The sequence below is a fragment of the Magnolia sinica genome, chromosome 3 (genome assembly GCF_029962835.1).
Source record: "Magnolia sinica isolate HGM2019 chromosome 3, MsV1, whole genome shotgun sequence".
NCBI classification, from domain to species: Eukaryota; Viridiplantae; Streptophyta; class Magnoliopsida; order Magnoliales; family Magnoliaceae; genus Magnolia; species Magnolia sinica.
In genome coordinates, this window is record NC_080575.1 from 125,047,210 (window position 1) to 125,073,790 (window position 26,581).

At 39.9% G+C, this 26,581-nt stretch overlaps 1 protein-coding gene across 2 annotated transcripts; it reads right to left on the minus strand.

Annotated features, from left to right (window-relative positions):
* Positions 1–18,567: 18,567 nt before the first annotated feature.
* LOC131241163 (protein phosphatase 2C 57) lies at positions 18,568–25,466 on the minus strand. 2 transcript variants are annotated; one of them, XM_058239865.1, is made up of 11 exons: positions 25,028–25,466; positions 24,143–24,271; positions 23,958–24,060; positions 23,309–23,419; positions 21,354–21,433; positions 21,159–21,212; positions 19,767–19,883; positions 19,623–19,677; positions 19,461–19,493; positions 19,316–19,362; positions 18,568–18,841 (listed from the first exon to the last, which is right to left on the minus strand). In XM_058239865.1, the coding sequence occupies exons 1-11, from the start codon at positions 25,318–25,320 to the stop codon at positions 18,718–18,720; spliced, it is 1,146 nt and encodes a 381-aa protein (XP_058095848.1). In that variant the 5' UTR covers positions 25,321–25,466; the 3' UTR covers positions 18,568–18,717. The 2 variants fall into 2 exon arrangements, with proteins under 2 accessions (XP_058095848.1, XP_058095849.1); XM_058239866.1 differs by lacking the exon at positions 18,568–18,841 and adding an exon at positions 18,868–19,183.
* Positions 25,467–26,581: the final 1,115 nt, after the last annotated feature.

Below are 26,581 nucleotides of genomic sequence, written 5' to 3' on the forward strand. Positions count from 1 at the left end.
GCAATTGGTATGGGTATTTTATTCAGCGAAATAACACATCTCGTCATTGCTGTTTAATTCACTTATTCTATTCTCCGGCACTTGACTCAATGTGCCTGGGATCATTTCCTTGTCGTTTCTGTTTGGCTTCTTGGCATTTCCATTTCCATTTATCTCATGTTTCTCCCCTCTGTTTTTGAAGGATTGTGTGTTTCCCCATCATGTAACTTCAGTAGCCGTTAGGGTTAGGATAGCAGGAAACTTCTTCCCAAGGTTCCACTCCTGCTTCAGATTCATGCTCTTGATTCTTTCTTTTTGTGAACCTTCCGACAAACCAAAACATGAAAAGGCTGTACAAGAAGGGATATCAACAAAGAGGCTTGCTAGATATAGTATCTAGAATGCAAAATATCTTTTAACTAAAATGAGATGAAATCATTTTTAGGTGTCAACCAAACAGGGATTTAGACTTTTCAGGTGAAGGAAGGTCATCATGATTGATGAAAAAATAATTAGATGCGGAAACACATTCCATCCAGCAAAAGCACATGTCACCTTATTACCCTCTCTCTATATATGTGTATGGATAAAACTTCTAGATCCAAACAATTCAATCTACCAGTGCTACACATTCTAGGAAGTAAGTTTGAGTTCATCGTATTCACCAATGTGAATTGGGAAGGGAAAAGCCCAAAAGGATGTGGTTGGTAGTAGTAAGAAAATATTTGAGGACCTACGATTTAACTGAGGATATGGCCCGTGATAGAGTGGAATGATGGAACAGGATTTGTGCAGCTGACCCCAATTAGTTGGGATGAGGCTAAGATGACGATGATTAATGATATTTACCAACACTTGTGGATCACTTTCCACAACAAGATGGTGAAAATTAGGCCGATGTAGTGCGTTAACCATCTACCAATGCTCTAGTTTTAGCCAACACATCAAAGCAGGGACCATAAAATGAGAAAACCCAAATACAAAGTTACTTCTTCAAAATCCAATCCCCCCACCACGAGCCATACACGGGTTACTACGTGAAGCCCCATCCTCGTTAAGCTTAAAGAAACCCTTCAGAGGCTTACTGGAATGATATTTTCCAGTTTAATTCTCAGAACTTTAATTTGAATGCTATCAGGAACCAGCTTCTATAAGAATGAGTAATGTTTATCAAATGGTTTACCCAGAATGACAATGAATAAATAAGCTTATTGATTACCCTATCAAAAACCACATTTTGGCCATCAAATCTGCATCTATTCCTTGCACTCAATATCTCCCAGAGAATGAAAGGAGCTGTCTTGATGATCACCTGCACCTGATTCTGAGTTGATGCCAATGCATGCCAATGACACATACCCTGCTGCACCTAGTGCTGATTATTGATCTGAATATTGAATGCATTCCCAAAGAAATTTCATATTTGATTGTGAGACTTCCTGTGCAAAACAGATTATCCAACTCCATTTTTGGGCTCTTGATTCTACTTCCCGGGGGTTTACACTCTGCTAAGATTTTGCAATGGATGCTTCCCAGCTCCCACTTCCTCTCACACTTTATGCAGCTAAGATTTGGCCCATTTCTCTCTTCTGCTTCTTACACTATTTATGGTAATAATTTCCTGCTGACAACTAAAGCAGCTAGATGATCCTTGACCTGACCATGTGACAGCATCCTTGGATTTTAATTTCTACAAGCGTTTCATGTTTCAGTGGTCTGGATTAGAAAATGTTGTCTATCCAATCATTGCTCTCAGTTGAACATATGCTGTTGCATATTTCTTTTCTTAGCGATCCATTTGTAGGGCATGAACTGATGGTTTAGGAAGATCTGTCCATCAAGCTAGGGACCCATCAGATCCTCACTCTGGATCACTTTGAGGAGGATACTATGCATATCCTTGGGTCGAGGATCATACAATTCCTCGGCCAACTTTTGTGAGGCAGAAGTGGGAACTCAAAATTCAGTAGTTTTTGTGGATGCTTTTTCCTTCTTCTCTATACAATTTCTCTGATTGTCTATCTTTATGAATTTCAGGTCTCATCATAACTGTAGCTCACTTGCTACTTTCATCAGTGTATGTGCCACCTTGTGCTGGATATTTTTGATCCCTGAATCCAATACAGGACAATTGCTTTATCGATGCACAAATGGTGCATACCATCAAAATACATTCACTGCATGGTTGAAGATGGATGGCGGACATAACCGCCTTATTGCATGTTTCCGGTAGCTTTTTATGCTATTTCACAAATTGTAGTTTACAACTATGTAATTGTAACCTTAAAGTCGTGATTAATGTGCTAAATTCTATCTTCCACTCTTTGCATCAGATCAATTGGTTTTATGGATGCTCAAGTAGGGCTGCCAAGGGGCCAGGCCTGGGCGAAGCAAACCCAAGATTTTGAATAGGCCTTGCCTGATCAGTTCAAAAATCAGGCGGAAGACAACCCTGGGCCCGGCCCATTGACAGCCCTATGCCTAACTCCAATTTTCATGTCTTGTGATAAAATGTAGTATGGACTCTTCATGTTTAACTTATAATCCAGTAGTCAGTAGATACTTTCTTATGATCTTCATATCAGATCCATGATTTTATAAATGCTTAAGTTATTTCTAATTGCTGGAAAATTATGAATCACAATGCCCAAGTTATTTCCAATTGCTGGAAATTTGTGAGAGATCCATGGGAAAAATGCATCTGAAATAATAGCTGATTTCCATTAGGACCTGTCTTCAGATGGGTTTGTCCCAGTTTCCAATCACAATTTCAACAAAATTTTGAAGTAATAGTTTTCCGTCTTCAGAGATGGAAAACTTCTTTCCATTACAAGTTGAATGTTGGAGAATTTTGGGTAAAAGAGATTGTTGATGATGATGACGAACACACTGTCCCAGTGCCAGCACCAGTACCAGTACCAGTATCAATGGCTGCTGTTGGCAATAACAACACTCAGGGTTCTGAGGGTGTTGGATCTCTCTTCTATTGCATTATGAGATTACATCTATTGACATTAGGGTTAATTTCTGATGAATCTCTCTCTTGTATACTTATGACCTTACCAAATCCCCATGGTGATAATCGGAGTGCACATTCTTGAATGCTTTAAGAAATGTTTAGAAGTGGATGGAATTAGTCCACTTGGTAAAAGGTGTGCGCTACATTGAGGTGATGAGGTTCACATTGTCCTAGGTTGAAACTTTTATTATTGGCATACCATCACTACAGATTGCCTTATCAGATAAAATTGCAAGCACCCAAACTGTCTCGGCATCAAATGTCTGAGGCTATCCGTATCTTACCTGATAGTGGTTATTATATTGATAACTGGGCATGCATGAGTGTTGCCAGCCCACCATCAATGCCGACAAGAAGGGTTTTCTTGTGCTCTCCGGTAGCATTCATGGTTGACATTTTATCTACATAATGTTGCTTGAGTGGGACATTGAGGTTTCTGAAGTAGTATTGCATTGGTAACCAAAATGGGATGGATTGTGTTGTTTTTATTTTTCAATGAAGTGGGGTTATGAATAAAGGCATGTTGTAGCCCGGACATATTTTTGGGAACCAGGACTCTGCTTTGGACTCAGTCTTGTTTCAAAAAAAAAAAAAAAAAACTTTGGACTCAGTCAATTTCCAGGTTGGGTTGACCGGAACTCAGTCTGTTGACCATGCTGGTCAAGGATGTGATTTTCTTCTTCATCTTCATCTTCTTCTTCTCCATAAGTCAAACTGTATACAATTTCTTGGCTATATATACCAACTGTATACTAGGTCCATGGTTCTGTAAAACTGTAGAGGCCTTAAAAGACCTTGTGCTGTATGTTAAGTGTTTGGTAGATTGAACACTTTGCTCAAGTTTCCTATGTTCTTTTTGTTTTTGGTGGGAGACTTTGGAACTTATATATGGTTATAAAGCCATACATATGGAGCATTATGGGATTTTTAGAGGACGATTATTGATTGGATGAGAATTTTAGCTTTGTTGACTATGTTTCCTAAGATGGGATTCGATTTTCTAGCGGAGAGATGGGCCTGGTTACTCCTTTGGCTTGATTCTGTTGGGTTTGTGTGGAGCAATTCCACATACTTCTCCTCTAGTTGCCTTTTTTTTTTTTTTTCCTAAGCTCTATTATTGCTGATTTTTGGATTGGTCGGAGATCTATTGTGGCCTCAACAGATGAAATGCATTGTCAATTTGTCATAATTGTTATGTTTTGGAATCTCCTTGCTTGTAGATTTATTTCATCCCTAGGGTTACATTACTCACATTTCATTTTTTGACAAAAGCTTAGCTACATTTTGTGCTAGAATGGCAAGGCTCCACAACAGAACCCTTATCTAACCAATTTCACAAGTCTATGTGGAGAATCCACAACTGATTTGGATGAGGAGGATCCTAAAAATGAGAATTTTGGTTAACTTAGGGGCCTGTTTGGTGGATGCCTAAAAAATGAGTTGATCTCCTTTTAGCTAATCATAATTGTGCATTAGAGATCCTGATTGTTGGTTGTCAAGATCATTTTTAATCCTTACCAAAAAGAAATACCATCTCCAATACATAATTACGACCACTAAAATGAGATGAACTCATTTTTAAGTGTCTACCAAACAGACCTTAATGCATCAAAAATCATTTTCTGGGCCTTGGAATGGAAGAAGAATGAGAAAAGGCAAAATGAAAAATGACAGAATTCCAAGTATGATGTTAGCAGAAATGCAGCCAGAACATGACTTATGCACCAACTAAATCAATCCGTCCAAATAGTGGGCCTCACATATTGATCAGACAACCTAACCTTTGATTAGTTGGATCTCTGACCATTGATCACTTTTCATTTACAGCAGGATCAGTGGTGGCGATGGTTTGGATTGAGGTATGTACTTGTCACATGTAAAGCAGGGCCTGTCACGCTTATGGATTGCTGAACTCCCACAGAGTATCAAATGGTTTGCTCTTTTAACAAAAAGAGGTGTGGGGGAGTAATGAGGGATGGGCAGTGGGATGGCATTAAAAAGCTTAGGTATGTGTAGAGAGGTGCCATCTTTTATGATATTGACACTCACTATCTTTATTTATAATCTTGGTATGAAATTGTGGTCTGAAATTGAATTCTATGACAATGGTGGTGTTTGGTAAGGAGATTTGATAGAATACATCCTGATGTATTACAATAGGATAGGTTGGGACTTCAGCCATTGGTTTAGTGTCCTTTTCAATGATCCAAACCGTTTATATGATGGGACTTTCATGGATGGTGGATAGGTAAAAGAATTCTCATAGGGAGAAAGTCAAATGTCAATGTTCATAGGAAGAAAGTCAAATGTCCATGTTCATAGGAAGAAAGTCAAATGATCAAAGGATTGAATTATTCCAATTTTAGAGCTTTTATTTATTTATTTGGATATCCCCATCCAAGGTGAGGCCAATCATATACATGGCTTGGATAATTGAAAGATGAACCCAGATCTAGAGGCCAAAGTCCTGACGTATTCTAGCAGCGATTCAGCGGGATGTATTCTAGCAAACCTATTTGGTATATCTTATTTTCATCCCTCTTTTGGAGCTTTCCATGTGAACTTTTGCAAACCACAAAAAAATGAAATTGAGAAAAAAGAAAGAAAGAGAGAGACAGAGGAGAAATATGTATACAATGTAAATAGTGTGTACCACAAGAGCAGTAGCCCCAGTGATGTTGACTACCACTCGGTGCGCATGTATGCACCTCTTGCAGTGTCCATTCCTCCTTTCTCACAGTAGCTGCCTTTTGAGATAGAGACTGGACTGGCTCTGCTCGACTTGAGATCTTGATGGTCACCTTGATTTTATTCTACGAGAAATGATTGGTTCCTCGCCTTGCCATTGGTAGAAGGCATGGGACCCATCTGAAAATTAGTAGGTCCCTTGTTCCAGCAGCAAATGGGGGGCCATGAAAAGGAGAGAACCATGATTCTTGCATGTTACCAAATTTACCATGTGTGGCCCACTTGATTATCATACATTAATGCAATGTAAAATGATTTACCCTTATAATGGGTGTTTAAGATGTATATATTAGAAAGGCACATCGAAATTTCCATTCGGCGACAACCTAATTCCATGCTGGCAAAGTGGGGTTTGGGTTTGTTGATTCATCATGCAATCACCTCCATCTGCCCCAACATCAATCATGAATTACCGACATTTTGTTCCCCGTTAACGGACGGTTAATTTAATCTCTGTCATGGATTTTCCATTTAATAAACTAATGATGATCTTTTGGTTAGTGCTACCACTAATGGAATGCACCCTCAGTTCATTCATTGTGTGGTCAGTAGCTTTGAATCTTACTCTGATTTGGCGAGTAGTGAAGATTGCATTTGAAGATTAAGGTCAATGAGAAAGGGATTGGATTAGTACCATTCAAACCAAGGTAGTGAAGATTGCATTTGAAGATTAAGGTCAGTAAGAAAGGGATTGGATTAGTACCATTCAAACCAAGGTAGTCAAGATTGCATTTGAAGATCAAGGCCAGTGAGAAAGGGAGTGGATTAGGACTGTTCAAACCATGGTCTAAAATATTGTCCAAAACCTGTATGTATTGGTTGGTATGTGTTTCACCCATGAATGAAACGGCTGTATAAGCTCAAAACAGCCTGGTATTGGTGGTGAACGGTGTGATATCTGATGCCCCGATTTAAAACTTTGATTCAAACGGCTTCGTGTTGCTGGGGACATACAGATATATGGCTGATATTTGGGCCCTTGGCCTAACATGAGGTCATGGGTTTGAGTGCTCATGTGATGTGTGTGTTAAAAAAAAGTTATTTGGTTAGCGTGGATTTTACTCCTTTGGGAGCTTGTAACTAGAGGTAAATTAGAAATGGAATTGGAGGTAAATGAAGTCGGAGTAAATGACTTAGTTGTGTTTCGATGTGAGTAAATGAAATGCATTTGAAATTTAATTATTTTGTTTAGATGGAATAAATGGGAGGAATTGGAATGTATTTGAAATTTAAATATTTTGTTTGGATGGAATAAATGGAAGGAATTAGAATGTATTGGAAGATTTTCAGTATACTCATAAGAATATATTCAATATTTCAAATCAACATTAATATTTCAAATTAGTGTACATATGTGATATTTAATAGAATAATTGTAATAAGCCTATTGAAATATATACTTCAGCCAAAAATTTAAAACTTTTGAGCCTCGAGTGGGCCATAAACGTAAGAATCATAAATAAGCAACTTGTCAACAATTTTTAACGGTTCATTTAGAGAGTCAACCTTTGAACGGTTTGGATTATTCTATTAGTGTGTGATTTTAGTGATGTAGTTAATATATATTTGAATTGTTTCAGAGTATCATTAGAATGCCAAGTGTACGGCAAACATGTGCATAATGCCGAGAGAGGATTTCATTTACAATCCAATTTACTGCCATTGTATTTCCATGCATTTACTTCTATTCAAATAGACCTAAAATACCATTTATCTCCATTTACTTCCATTTACTCTCATCCAAACAGCTCCTTAAACATCACGGTGGGACCCACTTGAGCAGCCTACCACTTAAGACCGCACTCAAGCTATCTGCTGTGTGGTTCGCAGGAGACTGCCCCATCTTTTTCACTGTGTTTTTGGGTTGAAACTTGAAACTGTACCAAATTCCTTACTTCTCATCCGCATGGTAGGCCTCATGATTAACGGAAGATACCCTCTCCCCACTAGACGATCCTTAGGGCAAGTCACATCCAATGAAAGTGCCCGACCGATCAACGGTTTAGCTTTGCCCAAAGGTTGAACAAGAAAATGTTAGGATGGTAGATAGATAAAAGTAGGTCTGAAAACTGAGGAGATCAGGACCGTTCATAAGGTTCGATCAGTCGTCAAGGACCCATAGCACTGATTAGACAATCCTAACCATCTAATCGGTGTAGGCAAAAAAAAAATATATATCCAAGACCAATAAGGTCCATGTTCGCCTTTGAGCAACCGACCTACCATGTGGGGGCACTGAGATGAAAGTCACATTCCTCATATGTGAGACAAATCAACAAGCCAAGATGAAATTGCCTGGTTGGCCTTTCGTTATAAGAAAATCTTGCTGTTAATATTTATTTATTAAAATTAAGAAATAAATTTTAAAATTATATAAATATCTCGTGATATTATCGTTTGATCAATATATTACGAGAATACCATGATATTTTAAAATTTTGGCGATATTTGTCACGGTGCTTCGAGCCAAACAAGGGCTTGGCTTTTTCTAGCTTCCTACATTCAATTTGCTTGCTTGCTTTTTAAGAAAATGGAAATTAGAGTAGGGATTTACAAGACTCATATGTCAGTTTAACACCATTTAAGAAAATGGTGGTGACTCTTTAACTGTACACATGGCATAGTTTTGCGGCAATCTAGACTGTCCAAATTTCCAGTCCGACCGTGAATGTAGCAGAATCCAAAAATTATACTGAAGAGATAGTATCAACCATCTGATTTCTCCTCTTGAATTTGAACCACTGGCTATTTTATTTGTAACCATTCATAAATGAATGGTTAGGATTGCTTGATCGGTATGATCTTAGAGATATACTAAATCCACAATGGGACCCAAATTTTGGATGGTCTGGATAGCCGTATATTGTGCCACATACAACGGGAACGAGCCACATCTATTTTCAAAATGGTGATAAACAAAGATAGGATCTGGAATTAGTGTAGTTGACTTACGCGCAGTTCGGTGTTGGATTACATGGATTCTACGAATCCATTGAGTGTGGTGGAAGACAATGAGAGAGAGAGAGAGAGAGAGAGAGAGAGAGAGAGATTCATGGCCCATCTTTCCTCCACAAATGAGAATAAATGCCCCTCTTCCCCCCTCCAAAGGACACATTCTCACAACAACAACAACAGCAGCCATGCCTCGTCTCACTGCCTTTCTTCTACTATGGCTGCTACTCTTTCATTCATTTTCAGGTAAGGCATGTTTCTGGGTTTTTTTAAAATCCCATTTCTACCATTCACTTGTTTAAACTTACATGAAAATCTTATTATTCTCTTGCAGGCGACGCTGAAAGCATTAAGGTTGGTGTGAAGCCGCCTTCGTACCTGTCTCACAAGGTACGTTATAGGTGTTTGCATTGCAGGTCACGACTGATTTGAGTCACAGTAACCATGTTTTCACGATGCTGGTGCAGTGGGCCTGGCTGGCCTGTTTTATTCTGGGCCTGGCGCAATTTAAAATGGGCTTTGATCTCATTTCTAGGTTCATCTCATTGCCTGATTTTCAGACAAAACATATACGCCGTCAAGGTCCAGTTTTGGAACATTTCAACCAAGGCCTGATCAGTGCCACCGAAACTTAAGGCTGACTTACAGGTGTCATGAGGCAGCCCATCATCCCATAAGGGTAGCAATGGAACTTGCTCAGGGAGACTGGCTCAATTTGCCACAGCCTAACTTATGCACACGTGCTCTGAGATAGGGAAGAGCTTTATACAATAAGAAGAAGATCACTTTCGACTTTAAGTAGGCAAAATCTTGAATCCATGAGATATAAAAAAAGAGAAAAGATTTGAATTTATATTGAGTAATGATCCTTTTATTTTTTATTTTTTATTACATCACTTACATAACATTATTACAAACAATTTCTAAAAAGATATAATAATAAAATATGATGAAATCAAAATTTTCTAAAATTAATAATAATTATTTTTTTTTCTCTAAAATCACAATGTTGAACGAGTGTTTTTTTTAATGAAATGGATGAATTTGGCAAATATAAGAAGTCAGTTAGTGTCTAAAACATCGTTACATAAAGATTGATAGATTGTGTATTTGGCGATGATGTCTAGATAAAAACTTAGGGTTGACTTATGGTCCACGATTTGAATGGCAATTTCTCTCCATTTGGAATGAATTTTTTCAAACTAAATATGCTTGGGCCTCAATTATGGCCCACAAACTACTTTCACTTCGTTTGAGCTAATTTTAGTTCAACCGAGTGCGAAGAATGTATCTGTGGCCCGCTCTACATCATGTTTTATACTACAACTATCTATTCCAATAGTTGGTTTAGGCAACACACGCATATTGCATGTAGACCATTGATTTCTATTTTACTAAATGTCTATTTCTTTACTCATGTGAGGCCCACTGATCAATGGATGGATTACGAACACTGAATTTTGGAATAGGGATTTGATCGGTTTTTAGCAAGGAACAACTCATCCTCAATGTCTCATGCAGCAAAGATCCCCAGGATTGGAAGATCCTGGCCACATATATTTGGCCTTGCTCCTCGTTGAAAGGTTAGGATTTTTCCATCTGGGAGATTACTGGTGCATGAATCAGGGCCCATAATAACATTGGTTTGGATGACTGAATAATGAACCCACTTGTACCGGAACCCGAATAATAACACTTGATATTTACACCCGCTCTTTTTTATACCACGCACTCCTTTTTCTACTCTTGGTAACTCAAACAAGCAAGCTAGAAAAAAAAGGTGTGTATCTATCAAAAAGGGTGGTGTAACAAATGTAATGCATGCACATGCAGGCATCATATACAATGGGTGTTTCTTAATTCACTATCTTACACAATGCATATGTTGTGATTGTTATCAGGTAAACGTGAGGAAGTTAATGGTGGAGATTGCATTGCTTGATTATGACTATGGTGGGCCCAACACGAGGCATGAACCTAAGAAAGGGAAGCCCGGGGGAGGGAAGAACCGTTGATTCATCGCACCTCGTTATGCCTTCAGTTCTTAGCAGAATAAACTCTCTCGTAGAGTTTTGATTAGCACACGCGCGTGCAAGGGAGACCATCTAGATGCCATCAGGTGTGAGATCCAAGCCGATCATCAGATGGGACCCTCCACGAATATCATTCTCACGAAAGATATGTCCTGTCCACTGGTCAGCTTATCTATAATGTAGGAAACAAATGGATGGTTGAGAAAAGTTAGCTAAGTTTTTCTAGGCCATCCTCTCGTTTGAAGCATCAGGGTCTGTTTGATGAGTGCATAACTACTTCATGAACGGCTTGGATCTCAAACATATTAGCCATGTCGACACGTGAGTGGCGTGTAGTGGGCTCTATTGTACACGCGTGAGCTTAGCAAAACTCTTCCCTTATGTATAGAGAGATTTTGACCACGTGTACGGTATAGGGGTTGTGAAATTATTAATGATGTTTTTTTAAAAGCTTTATTTTGAGGATCCTACGGCCATGATCTATGTAATAACTGCCATGTTTTTATTTGAGCACTGGTGTACACCGGGTAAATAAGAGACAGTTTCAATCGGGTCTGCTGAGGCGCAAGTTTCCATATATGTGGGGTCCATTGGCTTGATGATCTAGACGTTGATCAGATGGGCCCGCCGCCTACCACGGATGAAAGATTCTATATTGAAGAGTTAAGATCTTCGAATCCGTGAGATCTTGTTAGACATCATCCTTCCAAACGTACATCGAGGCCATAAGATCAATGGTATGGATCGCAGAGCAATTGGGATCCGCGTCTATATCATCACAATACAGGCAGTGCATTTCCCAGCAATTGATTCAGATGATTCAACGAAATTGATTCCTGAATCCTGAGAAAATAATAAAAAAGTCGGTCCCACACGATGTACGGTCCAGAAGCGACTTGGATCTTGTACAAAGCACGCACCGTGCATCAGAGGAGGAACTAATTGATACATGGGATGCATCATAGTTCTTAATCTAGACCATTCATATGGTGCGTCCCATCATGGATGGACTATTACCCATTAGTTTCCCTTGATAGGGGCAGTACTAACTTCAAGATTAGAAAGAGACAAAAAAGGGGACCACATTCGACTGACAATGGTCCTAACATTGACGGCTAGGATCTTAGACTAATGAAGAATTTTGGGGAGTTCTCCATCCATAGTGAGACTTAACAACATACCAACCGTCTGGATTTAATGAAGGGTGGGCCTCACTTGTGGGAATTGAGAACACGTATGCAGTGAGCCAAGTGTGATTGTATGGGAGATGATGCTAAATCCTGCTCTCTCCACACGTGCCGATGTTGGATACGTGTGCGTTAGACCGAACACTCATCTAGTGGGCCCTCGTGACCTGAAAGCCAGGCCTACGCATGCATTCATTAGGTAGGTTATATCGTGTATGAAAATAATGTAAAACTTGAAAAAACTGACCAATGGAGAGGTCTTTTAAGATACAACAAGACCCCATCTGATAAACGGCTCGGATCTCTCACTCGCCAATTAGTAGACATCCAATGGATGGTTAATATAAAATACAGTCAATGACCAGAATTCAACCAACGTATGCGGAATGTCTATTAATCAGAGGTTAGGATAGTCCAATCACTCTGATTTTGGGGTTGGCAGTTTAGTTTTAGTTACAAGTAGGCATCGGTTGTGATTTCAGAGTACACGCGTATGAACCATCACACTCTACCAGAGTATCAAATAACTTCCCATTTGTTAAAACTAAAAACTGAATAGGAGGAATCTTGGGATGAGATTATTATTGTTCTAACCCTTAAAAAGGACTTCTCATTTCTCCACTACATTGCACAGCATCTTCCTTTTTTGGTGGTATTAAGAAGTCGGTTCCTCCACAAGATGCTTTGTGGGGCCCACCGTGACGTACTGCCCACATCCACTTTAGCCATAAGGTGCGCCCTTTGATCAATTTCACCCCATTCCCAAAAAAAAAAAAAAAATCAGTCAGATCCAACATACAAGTGGGCCACACCCACATGGACAGTTGAGTTGGCGATCCACACCATTCAAACCTTCCAGATTGTGTGTGGGTCCCGCTGTTTTTTATATGCCACCTAAATCATTCGTAAGATGCGCCCCCCACTAGGATGAATGGACATCCCAAAAATCAGGCTCCAAAACTCAGTGGGCCCACCACATGATTGGACCGGCTTGAGTATGGGGCTCGAAGAGAACATGCTCGGTCGGACACGATGGGCTGAGTAGGCGTTATCCGCACATCATGGTGGGGTCCACACACAACATTGTAGAGTAAGCTTATTCAACAAGCGTTGCAGAGGAAACGGCCTTTGTATTTAATGGAGAAAGACGTGATGCTTATTTGCATCTTGTTTTATGCATGTGGGGCCACCACCTTAACGCTGACAATCCAGGAAAGAATCATTCGAACATGGTCCTTTTCAATCATATTCATCAATTTATGGGAATGAGAGTTATCTGTATAATTGCAATGTAGGGTTTTCATAGGATGCTGGACCCCACATCGCTGCAACCACTCCGGGCCTTGTTCTCACCATCGGATAGCAAATGATTGATTGATCTGGCCATTCAATAGGGAGATGCATAAAACGAAAGGATCGATGTCATTTGGACTGTTGGACTGTTTTTTTTTTTTTTCAAAATCCTAACCACCCAATTTTCTCATACAAGTGTGACCTGACAGATCAAACGAACGGATCGATGTTATTTTCTGTTCCAGGGCATGTTTATAGTTACAATAGGTGATGAACGGTCCTCATCTCTGACATGCATGATCCAACAGAGGGAACAAGGATCCGCATTCTAACAAAACTAGTGCAATGTCATGTATGAATGCGGTTGCACAGATATTTTTGGGAATAAAATTTGTATAAACAAGGTAACATATTTACTTAGAGGGTCTCAAGTCCAGCCGGTTGGACCATAATTTAAGGTCCACCTAGAAATTAACTTTCAACCTATGATGTTTTTGTAAAATCCAACCCTTCCAATAGGTAGACCCCACCATGAATATCAATTTAGACAGAAATAAGCCCAATTAACTCACCATGTATGCCATACCATATAAAACAATTTATAACCATTGGTAAATGAAAAAAATAAATATAAGTACGGTCCGATAGATGAGTAATCTGAACGATTTTTCATACAATGATCCTCCCATGCGTAAAACCTATTGGACGGGTTAGATGTTGGATTCAAATGAAAAATGGGAAGCCATCTTCTGCCTGGATGGTCACTTATGGTCCAACGCGTTGGACTTAGACTCTCTACATATTTACAATCTAGATGGTGAAGATATTTCGGGAATAAATTGCGTAAATTTGCAATCTTTGACCTTCGTATTTAATTGCTTCGATGCCACTATAAGGCATAAGCTATAGTGCTCCTACTTGCATCGGTTCACTTGGACACTTCAATAGGTTGATCTGAACTGTCCATTAACTCTAGGGAACATTTTATAGCTACCATCCAAAATAACACTGACCATATGATCTGATCAGTCCTTAATTTGATCTTCTTTTCTGTATCCATCAATTTTCCAATCAATGGATGGGATAATTACGATTGCCTAAAAAAAGTGATTCTTCAGAACCATAAGCAATCCATGATGATACCTATCAAATAGATGAATCAGATTGTTGACTGGACCTATTTTATGTAAATGATCCTGACCGTCTGTTTAAGTCCATTGATCAGAAGGTTAATATTTGTCAGATCACCGTGATATTTTCTTGGTAGAACGAGAAATATCCTTTGGAACTAATTAAGAGTCTAGATCAATAGATTAGACTATCTAAGCGTCCCTATGCAACTAGGAATACTAAAACTTATAGTGCTACGAGAGCACCGGAGGATTTCTCAACTATAAATACTCACATTTTCCTACCTTCAGAAATACACAAACATATTCCTTCACTTCAAAAAACAACGGTCGCAATGTCTGGAGTCACGACCTTTTTCATCATCCTCCTGCTCTTTAGCATATCTTCCAGTAAGCAAGTTCCCATTTTTTCAGTTTGAGTAGAGAACTATAGCCGATCCATCAGGACCTAGTCCATCTCATCCATACATGTGTTCTATCATATAAATATCCATTTCAATCATTGGTTAGGTGATACATGTATCTTACATATAGACAATTGGTTTTCATTTTTATAGACGTGGATTTCTTTCTGCATGCATGGCCCACCTGATCAATGATGGATTATGAACATTCATCTTTTGAAATAGAGATTTATCAATTTTTTGGCTGGGGCAGGTCAGGCCCGTGCCCAAGAGATTTGGGCCTGTTTTGCTGGGCAATGCCGTGAGTAGGCCTTAGGCCTTATAATGTTGGGCTGGGCCAGGATTGGGCTAGGGCTGAACTGGTTCTGCCAAACGCAGGTCATTACCATCCCTAGCACTGGCCCAATGCCCTCCCAGCTAATCATGTTTTAGAAAAGGTCCCACACGCATCTAGCTGTAGATGAGAAATCGTGCAACTAGCTGCATGTGGGGCCACTATGGTGTATGTCATCCAGTCCATCTGATTGGGTTGTCCAATCATGAAAAAAAGGATGGCCATGCCGATCCAATCATCATGTGGGCCACATGATAGAAAACAATAGACAACCACCCCAAACCGTGAAATTTACATGGTCGCCAACTTGATGGTTGGATCGGCTTTATCTTTGGGGAATTCGATTTTCATTAGGAGGCAAACATGTTAAACTGGTTGGAACGGTGGGCCTCACACCCAACTAGTTGTCCACACATCTAATTGTAGATGAGAGGACGTGCAACAAGCTGCATGTGGGGCCCAGCAAGGTTGTCCCGTCGTGAAAGTAGGATAGCTCAAACATGGATATCTCTCATTGCCCCTCCTGTTTGGCTGTTTCATTGGCTAATCTTCCCCTGCAGGTGAAGTCCGAGGTTTGGATGATGGCGTCGAAATTTCGGGCCCACCTCATAAGGTAAGTTTTGGTGGTGCATGTGTGTCTTTGAGTGCACGTACGTCATGACTCACGGTGCCTATTTCAACATGGACCTTCCCAATCGATGGCCCAACTGTCAATGGAGCATAACTGAAAATTTGCACTGAGAAGATAATATTAACCATTTGATTTTTCCCTGGATTGTTAGGATTGCCTAATCAGTCTCATTTTAGACATGCTTCATCCCCAATAGGACCCACAATTTGAATGGTCTAGATAGCTGTAGGCCACTGACTCGTGTGAAGAGGATGGATCCCCACTATTTTTAAATAGCGTAAAACTAACATATAATGTAATGTGGGACCCTACCCTAGACAAATTTGGACGCGGATTGTGTAGTGTGGATTCTGTGGGGCCCACTGTGATGTATTTATTTTATCTACACCGTCCATCTGTGTATTCAGCTCATTTTAATGCATAAGCCCAAAATCGAAGTATATCCAAAGCTCAAGTGGGCCACACCAATGGAAACAGTGGGAATTGAATGGCTACCATTGAAAACTTCTTGGGGGCCACAGAAGTTTTGGATCAAGCTGATATTTATGTTTTCCCTTCACTGGGCCTAGGAAGGTTTCAATGGTGGAAATCATTATCTCTATTGTTTTTGTGGTGTGGTCCATTTGAGCTTTCGATATGCTTTAATTTTGGACTCATTTCATAAAATGATCTAGAAAAAAAGGATGTTCACCAATCAAGGGAGATATAGTTTGCTAGGTCCCACCATGGATGGACTATGTCCAAAGAAATCTCATGTGTAGGACAATCATAACCTCTCAATTTGTGGCTTATAAGAAGCTTGAAAAGATAGCCCAAACAAGAAGTTCTGGTGAGATATCCAATCCACTCAGTAGTTCCACAGTTTCACGACAGGACAGGAGCTTAAAAAAATGAGGCAGTTCCAAAACTTAGGTGGGCCATATGATAGGAAAAGTGAGAAGCCACAAAATTTTTGGATAAGGCTAATATTTGTGTTTTCAGTTCATCCCAGTGGGAATAAACTTATCTACAATTTAGATGTATAAGCATTCTCCTTGTTTTCAGAAAATTGATAAGAACAATAGACTGAAATGGGATTTTCATGGAAATATTATCTCTATTTTTTGTTGTTTCTACGAATCCAAACAGGTCCTACAGTATAGAGGTTTTCACGTCTCTTGAGAGACAACTCAGTTTTTTTATTATAACTTCACCGCATTTCCATAAAAAACACCTGTACTTAAAATAAATTTCTTCAAATGTTGAATCTTTCTTTTCAACCTTTTGGATTTTACAATCCAAACAGGCTTACTTTCCTGATTTTGGAAAACTCTACTTAAAAGTAGAAATCCCAAAAATCATGAATTAATTTTCTTGTGGCCTGAGCTAATCACAACCTGTAGTCTGTATTTGCCCTCCCTCTAAATATGCTTGTGCATCATAGCTGCTATGCACGCATGGGTTGAAATGATGATTATGATGATTATGATGTGATGATGACAATGGCTGCCCAGATGAACACGAGGAAGCTTATGGGTGGGACCGAATTGCCAGATTATGACTACGGAGGAGCCAACACACGGCATGATCCAACCACACCGCCTGGGACTGGGAGTGATAACGACCCTTGAGTTACTTGGTCCCTTTGTCAAAGGTCACTACTGGACTAAGAGCTGCTTCCATGAAAAGCAAGTGATTTATCTTCCCTTCTTGTTGCCTTTGAATAATGAATAATAATAAAAATAAAAGAGCCGAATAAAAGAGATCAGTCCATAAATGCAATATCAATCGTTATGATTCCCTATGAAGTGATGCAGTTGAAAATTCAGTGACTTTCACCCATCTTCATTTAATCGATGGATGAAATTATAAAGGCCTTTTGAACTGGTGGGCCAAACACATCATGGGCTTCTTCTGACAAATAATTGAAGTGATGAGATGATCGTAACCATTTGAACAGTCACGACTTCATGCTTGTTGACTGTGGACCATTAGTGTTTTTTTTTTTTCTTCCTTGTCATTTTAACTCTAAAAATGCCTTGTTGGAATTCATCGGACAAGACCCCTCTGATACAGTGGTCCACCATTTCAACAGTCTCAGTCACGTCTATGGTATACTTCCAATCCATTTGTACCAGTGCTTGGCCTGACCCAATGCTGTTTTAGTGCATTCTGCACAGGCGGGATCCAGATCATTCATCCAGTGGTCCACTGTGGATAGATTAACTAAGATCTCCTCCATCAAACAATCCAAGCCTTCGGACAGGCGGGCTTTCTCCATTGCAAAATGGACCATTGGATTTATTTTCTCAACAATTTCCTAAGCCAACGATCAGATGGATAGGATTGTCAGGTGGAGCCATTTGCGGCATCCCCAGTCAGAGCGGGTCTGACCACTGACCAGAATAACAATCTGAATCACTGAATTGTGGGACCGACTAGTGCAAAAATGCTGTCCATTTTTCTTGGGCCAAGCAGCCGTATGATACCCCATTGATTTTCTTATTTTAAGGAAAAACTTCTTGGGATTTTTACAGCAAAATTCCTCAGGAGTTCGAATTTTACCAAATAATGCCTCCATGAATCAAAATTCCAAACTGATGCTTTTCAAGGAAATTACCAAAATTCCCTGATTTATTTTTCTTGGTTTTCACAAACATACACGTAGGCCCCACAGCTCTCAACTTCACCATTTCTTGAAGTAAAAATGAAGGTATTTTGGTAATTTCAACCCTCAAAAAGCACCAGCCGGGAATTTAGATTCATTGGTGAAATCCAGCTACCGAGGAATTTTGTGGTGAAAGTCCCATTCTTACGCATTATTTCGAATGTTTAGTAATTTTCATTTGATAGTAAATAGGGAAAAAAAAAATATGCATACATCCAAGGTAGGCACATTTTGCTCAAATTATCATGATAAATAGAGCTAAGACGTGTTAATGATATGGTAGGCAGACATACATTTACAAGGTATAGGAAAGAAGTGCAGAAACAGTCACCTTATATACATCCTGATAAGGCTTTGAATTCATAGAGAAAGGAAAGATGATATCCAAATTCCTAAGGACACAAGACCAACGGTCACAAACGCCTGGCCCAATTCATAGACAAAATTTTGCTGCTGAGCAGGTAAACTCTGCCAATCTGTCCGCCTATCAAAAAAATCAGAATTGATATAAATCCAAAAGAGAACAAAGTGAGTAAAAAGAAAATACAACACAAAATCAGGGCTAACTGCATAAAAGCATTTGGATCTGCTCAATGGTTAGGAATAAGTAGAGAGCAGAACAAGATGAATCGCAGTTTGTTGGGATGGAAGAACAGATTTACAGCAATCCAAATTCCAAAGCTCACAATCATTATTTGTGGTGATTACGTAAGTTCAAGAGCCGTCATAATTGGTGCACTTGCCTATCTGGCAGGCTTGTTAGAGTTCTGGCCGTTGATCAGGTAGGCTCTACATGTATGTCCTGTGGCCCAGAAATTGGGTCTTTCTGGTCATCAGGTGGCCATAAATGTACAAAAGGTTTGGTTATTAGAATGTTCACTTCATGTGTATATAGGAGAGCCCACACAAACAAACAGCCGATGGCCTCCAAACAACTAAATAAAATGTAGGTATGTACCCCAAATCAGCTATGACGATGCTAACGTTGTCTTGGGAGCGTCGGTCCTGTGTAACATATGAAATTATTAATCAATGGAATTTTGTTAATGGTGCCAAATATACTGCTTGAAAGTGTAATACAAAAGAAATAGTCAGAGCTGTACCAAAGCAGCACGAGCAAGTGCTTCACAGGCTAGCTGAAGTTAAAAGAACCAAAATTCAAGAGTTAGGACCAATCCATGGACACAAGACGGTTCCAGAATCAACAGGACAAGACACAAGACGGTTCCAGAATCAACAGGACAAGTATAGTTCAGATCATGAACCTGTACATCACCATGTTGGCGGAGTTGATTCCTAACAAATGTTACTGCATCTGAACTGAAATATAACACAGTACGCAAATAGGTGAAATTTATCATTCCACCATATGAATAGCGAATATGATGACAATGTATTGCTGGGCGAACCTGTTCATGTAATCCCAAAGGCCATCAGATGCTAGTAATATAAATTCTGCATCAGATCCAAGGGCTACTTGGTAAATATCTGGAGAGGCAGTAACCAAATCCCCTTTGAATTGCACTCTGTCACAACACATAAGAAAGTTTTAACCACTCAGGTAAGGCCTAAACCTATGTTTTCAAGTTCACATGATAAATAAGGACACGTTTTTTCATAATATGTTCAGCATCGTTTTGTAAATCATCTAAAGCAAGCATCCTTTTTAATGCAGGGGCATTTTCACACCGGGCTCGAGTGGGGTTACCTGAGGGATGCAGGGGCACACTCGGGGTGGGCAGCCCGTGTGAGGCGGGTAGCTCGTGTGAGATGGGCCCCACCCGTGTGAGGAGGGTGTCTCGTGTGAGGCGGTACCCATGTGATTTGGGGCCCACGAGGGGGGTTTAGCTGAGGTCCTAACCCATGAGATGTGGGGCCTGGGCTATGAGAGATAAAGGGATTGATTCGCTATGTTCTGCCAGTTTAAGCTTTTAGAGCAAATGGTTAATTGTCCTGGATCAAATTGGTATTAAAGCGGGAAGTCTCGTGTTCGAGACTCCTCACCGGGGGTGAGCCAATCCATTCATTAGGTGGGCTATACCTGGCTTGCAAGGGAGTAAGACCATCAGCTCCCCATGGATTTCGACAGTATGGCCTGCCCAATGAGTGGACCAGCTTGATTTTCTCCCCGGGTTGTCTTCATGGAGTGTTCCACCTTTTGCACAGATTGGATATCCCATTAAAGTGACGGATAAGCGGGAAAGATGGGGTATGTGATCATTTCTCTATTTTACAAGTGCCATCATTATATTCCAAGCAACTAACTTGTGGTTACAGTATCAACTATGCAAGTAATAACTGCACCATGACAGTGGATAATCCCAGAAACAAAACAAATTAACAGCAGGAAAATACTGATTCTTGCCTATATGACAGAAAATAACAAGGGACATTCAACACAGAATAATAAGAAATTATTAGTTGAGAGACCAGCTCAATCTTGTACTTTCAATGTTACATGCATCATCATCGTCCAAGCCTCATTCTAACTGATTGAGGTGTGTGACACGAATCCCGTTCGCCATTCCACTCTATCAAGGACCATGTCCTTAGAGGGAATGCCCTAGCATGAGCTTGAAATGTTAGATTGTCAAGATTCATGATAAAAGTTGTAGCTAAGGTTTCATCCCTGCCACCAAGTTGACACAACCCTCCTTTATCCGGGCTTGGGATTGGCAATAAGAGTGCAAAACTCCCACAGGCGTTAGTTGATGTTACATAGATATGTAGATGAAACTTGCAAAACGTGCTAATCCATAAAGACCGGAATGATTTCAACAGAGTAGAATAAGAAATATTACCGAGAAATAAGCTTTTTTGTCCATCTTCCCTCCTCAACTCCTTTCTCCAACATTCTTCTCAAAAAGAAAACAGTCCGGACCCATCATGATATGCACGGATTAAATAGATTAAGATCAGCATGGATTTCATTGATGAAAAAGTTTAAGACAATCCTCGATATATTGAGGAAAGAAAGGAGAGTACAGGAGACGAACTCAGTTTTCTTCGTCTTGAATCGCATGTCCCCAAAAGCACGGGATACAGAGATGTCACCGCAAATCCGTCCATTAACTATCTGAAGGTACAACAGTTGAAATGTCATCATCAGCAATATGAACAGGTAATAGATCATTGGATCCAAAGAAGCATAAAATTGTTTAGAACTAATTGATTCAATTAATATACGCAAAATCAGGAGATAGATTCTATTGCAAATGATATTAGAGACCACAAAAGCACAATAAAACATAGTTATGACTTCCCAACATCAACCTTAGATAGAATGACAATAAAATGTAGCTATCACTTCACAACGTTATATAATGTACAGCAAGAGGAAATGTCTTTGCTTAAAGTAGAATTTCTAATAATACTTAAGAACAGAACATCAGAACAAAGAGCTATTCTGAATGAAAGCATGCCAAATCTGATAATCCAATTACCACAGCAGTGTACATGATTGAAGTTGCAAAAGAAGAAACTCAAAACATAAAAAAATGGCAGTTTATTTGAGTGATCTGTCAAACACTGGAAATCAGAACACACCTAACAAATGGGTTATTTCAAAGAAATTCTCAGAAAGCTAATGCTAACGGTATAATATCTTATGAGAATGGAAAGCTTCCTATATTCAATACTAGCAGCAACTCTGCAATTAAGAGGCACTGAAACTCAGCAAACAGTGGTGTACATAACGACCACTAACGAGACAAAAGTTGGAAGTACATAGAAAAATGTGTAAAATTGGACAGACTAATACTTGAAAGCACTTTGGATATGATCCTAAGCATATAGAACTCCTGCATGAGCTCCATTCGGAAGGAATAGAAAGTTTTAAACTATTGTCTTATAACTGCTGATAAATAAAAAATTCCTAAACAATCTTCCCCAAGTAAAAGCCTCAATCCTTGACTCATCCAGTCCACGAACATCCCATAGATATCGACTAAAGCACGCCCAACCAGACATCCAGTTTATGGTCCAAGATTGTTAATGAATACCAGGGGTCGTAGATTCCTTACGTTAAAAAAAGAAAAGAAAAAAGCACACACTCCCAAACAATCAATTGTGCTGCAGATACAATACAGTTGGAAAATATGTACCACATCAAGATGTCAAAACATGGGAATAAAAAACTAAACACCAATGAAACAGCGTTAGACTATCTGATCTCATATCCCACAGGTTCGTAGATCTGTACTGGTCAGCAGACCTCTGTCAGTAAATTTCCATTCATCTACTATACTAATCAATAGTATCTCAAAACCATACGAAATTTCTCAATTAAGAACTATTAGCTTATAATTTTCACATTGTGCCTTGACCGATCTTGGGTATTCTTGTATATTCCTTATTTACAATTCCTTTGATAAAGTGTATTCAATTAGATCAATATGGTCGTTTGATTTGGAGTGCTATGTGGCTTTCCATATATATTTTTTCTTTTTTCTTTTTCTGACAGTGCAGTTAATGGTGAAAAAGAAAAACAGCCAGAAAGTAGTTTTTGCAGTATTCACCGAAAAGCGACTTGTATCAAGGTCGTCATTAATATCGTCACTAAGTTCACAACCCATGGGCCATCTTCCTCCACACAGCAATGTTCCATAAGGCTTTCACCCATTGCGGAAAATTCCCCAATGCTGCCTCTGGTAGGAGTCTGGGCTGTCTCAGTCCTGGTGTGGCCGATCATCCTCTCAGACCAGCAATAATAATACTTAGTCCTTCCTTGAGATGATTTTTTTTACCCCCAGTTGCAGTTTATGTCAGGCAGGGAGGAAATACTGCATTAGTCATCCTCTGGAGCCAACAAACTCTTAACTTCTGCCTCCATACTTTTTTAGTGACAAATATAGCAATCTCAGAAAATGCGATAGTTTCTAAACAGACTAGTCCATCGCTTCTTGAAAAGAGCAAAAGGTAAAGAGACAGAAACAAGGACAGAAAAACACACCCAGCCACCTGCTTCTCTGATCCGCCTGATTTCTTGAAGAGAAACTCTGTTGTTTCCATAAGGTCGATGTGGATTGGTCAAGACTTCTACTTTCCCTGAACGGGACATAACCTGCATAAGAAAGTTTGATCTTAAGAAAGAAATTCGTCAAGCAAGGCAACATCATCATAATAGTCTATGCTAGTCTAAGTGAAAAGACAAGCATTAGTATGATACCTGAACTTCATGGAGTTTCATGAAGCACACACCACTGTAAGAGTTATGCTCGTCTATGGTGGCCCAGACCTCAATTTGGTGGGGCAAAACCCAAAAATCATGGCAATTGGATATGCCAGTCTGATGCATGGCCCCTGATGGTGGGCTAACACAAAGTTGAGCAATAAATGAGTCACAGTTTCCATGAGCAAAAGCTTGTCAAACTCAGATGGCTAGGATCATCAAATAATCAGTGATGCTCCAAGCAATGGTCCACCAGATCAATGGTCCCAATCACCCTCAATGTCTGCCACAGTGGGGGCCAGAATTCATGGAACTTCCATGATGCACACATCATAATAACATTTCTCTTGAAAGTAACGTTTTTCTAGACTGAGATACAAGAAATAGACATGAAATATGACACCATGACTGCTAGTTCTGGCATCCATACCACGCATGAGTCACCGACATGTGAAATTATAAGCATGTCGTTGCCTATGAACATAACAGTGGCTGTTGAACCAGATTCAATGTCCTTCCCCGTCTCTTCAAGCCTTTATAGAATGAAACACCAAGCAGGCATTAAGCTTAACATAGAGTGTGGGACATTATTCAAAATTAAAAATAAAATCATACCAATTCAACAATTTTGCATCAGCATTTGCAAAAGCCTTCTTTATTGCCTCTCTTATGGTGTTGGAGTCTCTGCTACTAAGTAGCGATCCGCCTTGTAAAGTTGTAACGCACTCTTTATATAGCTCATCCCTAAATTTCATACCAAAATCAGATTATGCAGAGAAGAGGTATATATGTTCATTTGCTTGAAGGCTTTGAAAGAGCAAAGGGAAGTCCCAAAGGGACGTGGGTGTAGACAGTAAGAAAAGATTTGATGACCTATGGTTTAATAGAGGATATGGTCCTTGATGGAGTGGAATGGCATAACAGTATTCATGTACCTGACCCCAATTAGTCGGGATAAGGCTTTAGATGATGATGATGAATTCTTGTTCATGAGATTTTTTTTTTTTTTTTTTTTTTTTGGGTTTACAAAGAAATGGTTCATGTGGGACCCACATTTTGTTAATCTAAAGCGCCCATCTGATCAGACTCATAATTTTACGGGCCTTAACCCCATCTTTCTTCAATTAGATGATCCTACATGTTTCACAGGGAGGTTTCTAGGGCATCTTGGATATACCAAGGGTTCACCATGCAATCGATCAGGATTAACAAAATGCCGGCCCCGCCAATCAGATGATCATGGCCACCCGTTGAGTAGCTTGCAATTGGAGTCCGTAATTGGCGGAGGTATGAGTGGGACAGTTTGGGTCACCATGATAGAGAGATCCTGGCTGTCCATCATGGGGCCAATCATATTATCAGTTTGGATAACTCAAAGGTGGGCCCCACATGCGAGCAAATTGGTTGATCGAACACAGTAGCATCCGAGGGAAGAACTACAGCTACAAATCCTACCACGCATACGTCAGAGTCTACTATTTTGTAAGGAGAGATGCTAACCTGAGAAATTCGACGGACGAGAATCCGGCGTGGCCATCGAAGACGGCAGCAAAGGAGAATCCATCGAGGCCGTCTGATCGGAGGACAACATCGTCCTCCATCTCCTCCCGCGGGCCCTGCAGACGGCTCGATCCCCATCGGATCCCCGCCGTTCCGGCTGATGACGGAACGTCGATCGCGATAGCCGAGCAGCAGCGGTTCCTCTGCCTCCTCGTTCTTGCGGTGGAATTGGGATTTGCGCTACAGCTGCTGAATAGGAATCTCTGCAGCTGCTGCTGGCCCAGCAACGCCATTGCACTCAGATAACTCAGGTAGGATCGGATCGGGCAGAGGCTCCGAGTCCGAGTCCGAGTCCGAGTGAGGCGATGGCGGGTAAAGTGGAGATAAGGAAAGGAAGAAAGCCCGACCTCAACTGCTTCCAACGGATCAGATTCCAGATGAGATTCTCTTTCTCGCCTCGCCTTATAAATGAGGCACATGCGGTGCACGTGATGCTAAGATGGGGGATAGAGGATCTATGGGGTTCTGAGTGGCTGGCAAGTCCGCATTTGTGGGGCCCAGTGTTGTTATCTAGGCAGGTGATCTGGTGGGCCCCAAGAGATTGCAGCCTCAATTATAGATTGGAGTAATCTAATTTCTATCTTTTTTTCAATGGAGAAAAACTCTGGCAGTGTGTGATGGATGATACGCAGGCACTTATAAATTACTTAAAAGTTGCAATGGGGGAATCCAGATCATTCAAATTAAACTGTCCAAATTCAAATATTAAGCCCACGTGTAGATGTATCATGAAGCAATTTGAATTATTTTGGTTGCCTATCCAATTAATGGACATTTATTGGACGGTTAAAAATAAAAATATCTAAGTCCTATTTTCAACAAACAAGTATCCGCAAATCATAGGTCAGGTTTGTTCAATTAACCTGATTTTGGGAACGGTCTGCTTGCTTGCGAGATTTTGGGCCACCCAACTCTGAGGCGTGGCCCATCATCTAATCGTCTGGATCACATAACCATGAGTGATCGAGGCCAAAAGAAAATGACAGTTGAGTGAAGGAAAAAACGACCAATGGAAGGGTTGGGATCTTACAATCAATGAGAATTTTGGAAAATTTCCATACACAAAAGTGACTGTGAGATACAATTGTCTAATCACTTGAAAAATGGCCCACATGAATGAAATTGAGAGTCAATGGTCTGTTTTCACGACACTGCAAAGCCATTTCAATTAATAACTTTCACCTGATAAGTGCTGCGGATGTGTTACTGCAATTAACCGTAGTATTTGTTCACCGGGCTAACAGTTGGATGTATATTTTTTTTGGACTGGACCGTCCACCTAACAACAGACTTCCAATGAACGGTTTGGATCCCACACACGTTTCTAATATTGGTTTGTCTTTTGGTTGGCGTTAAACCATGGCCTCTCTTTTTTTAATGGTCTAGATGATGATGATGTTAATTTAACTTTTAGAAAAAGGAAAAAAAGGAAAAAAAAAAAAAAACAAAATTATACATTTTATTGGGATTAAAGACATAAGGATACCAGTGGCC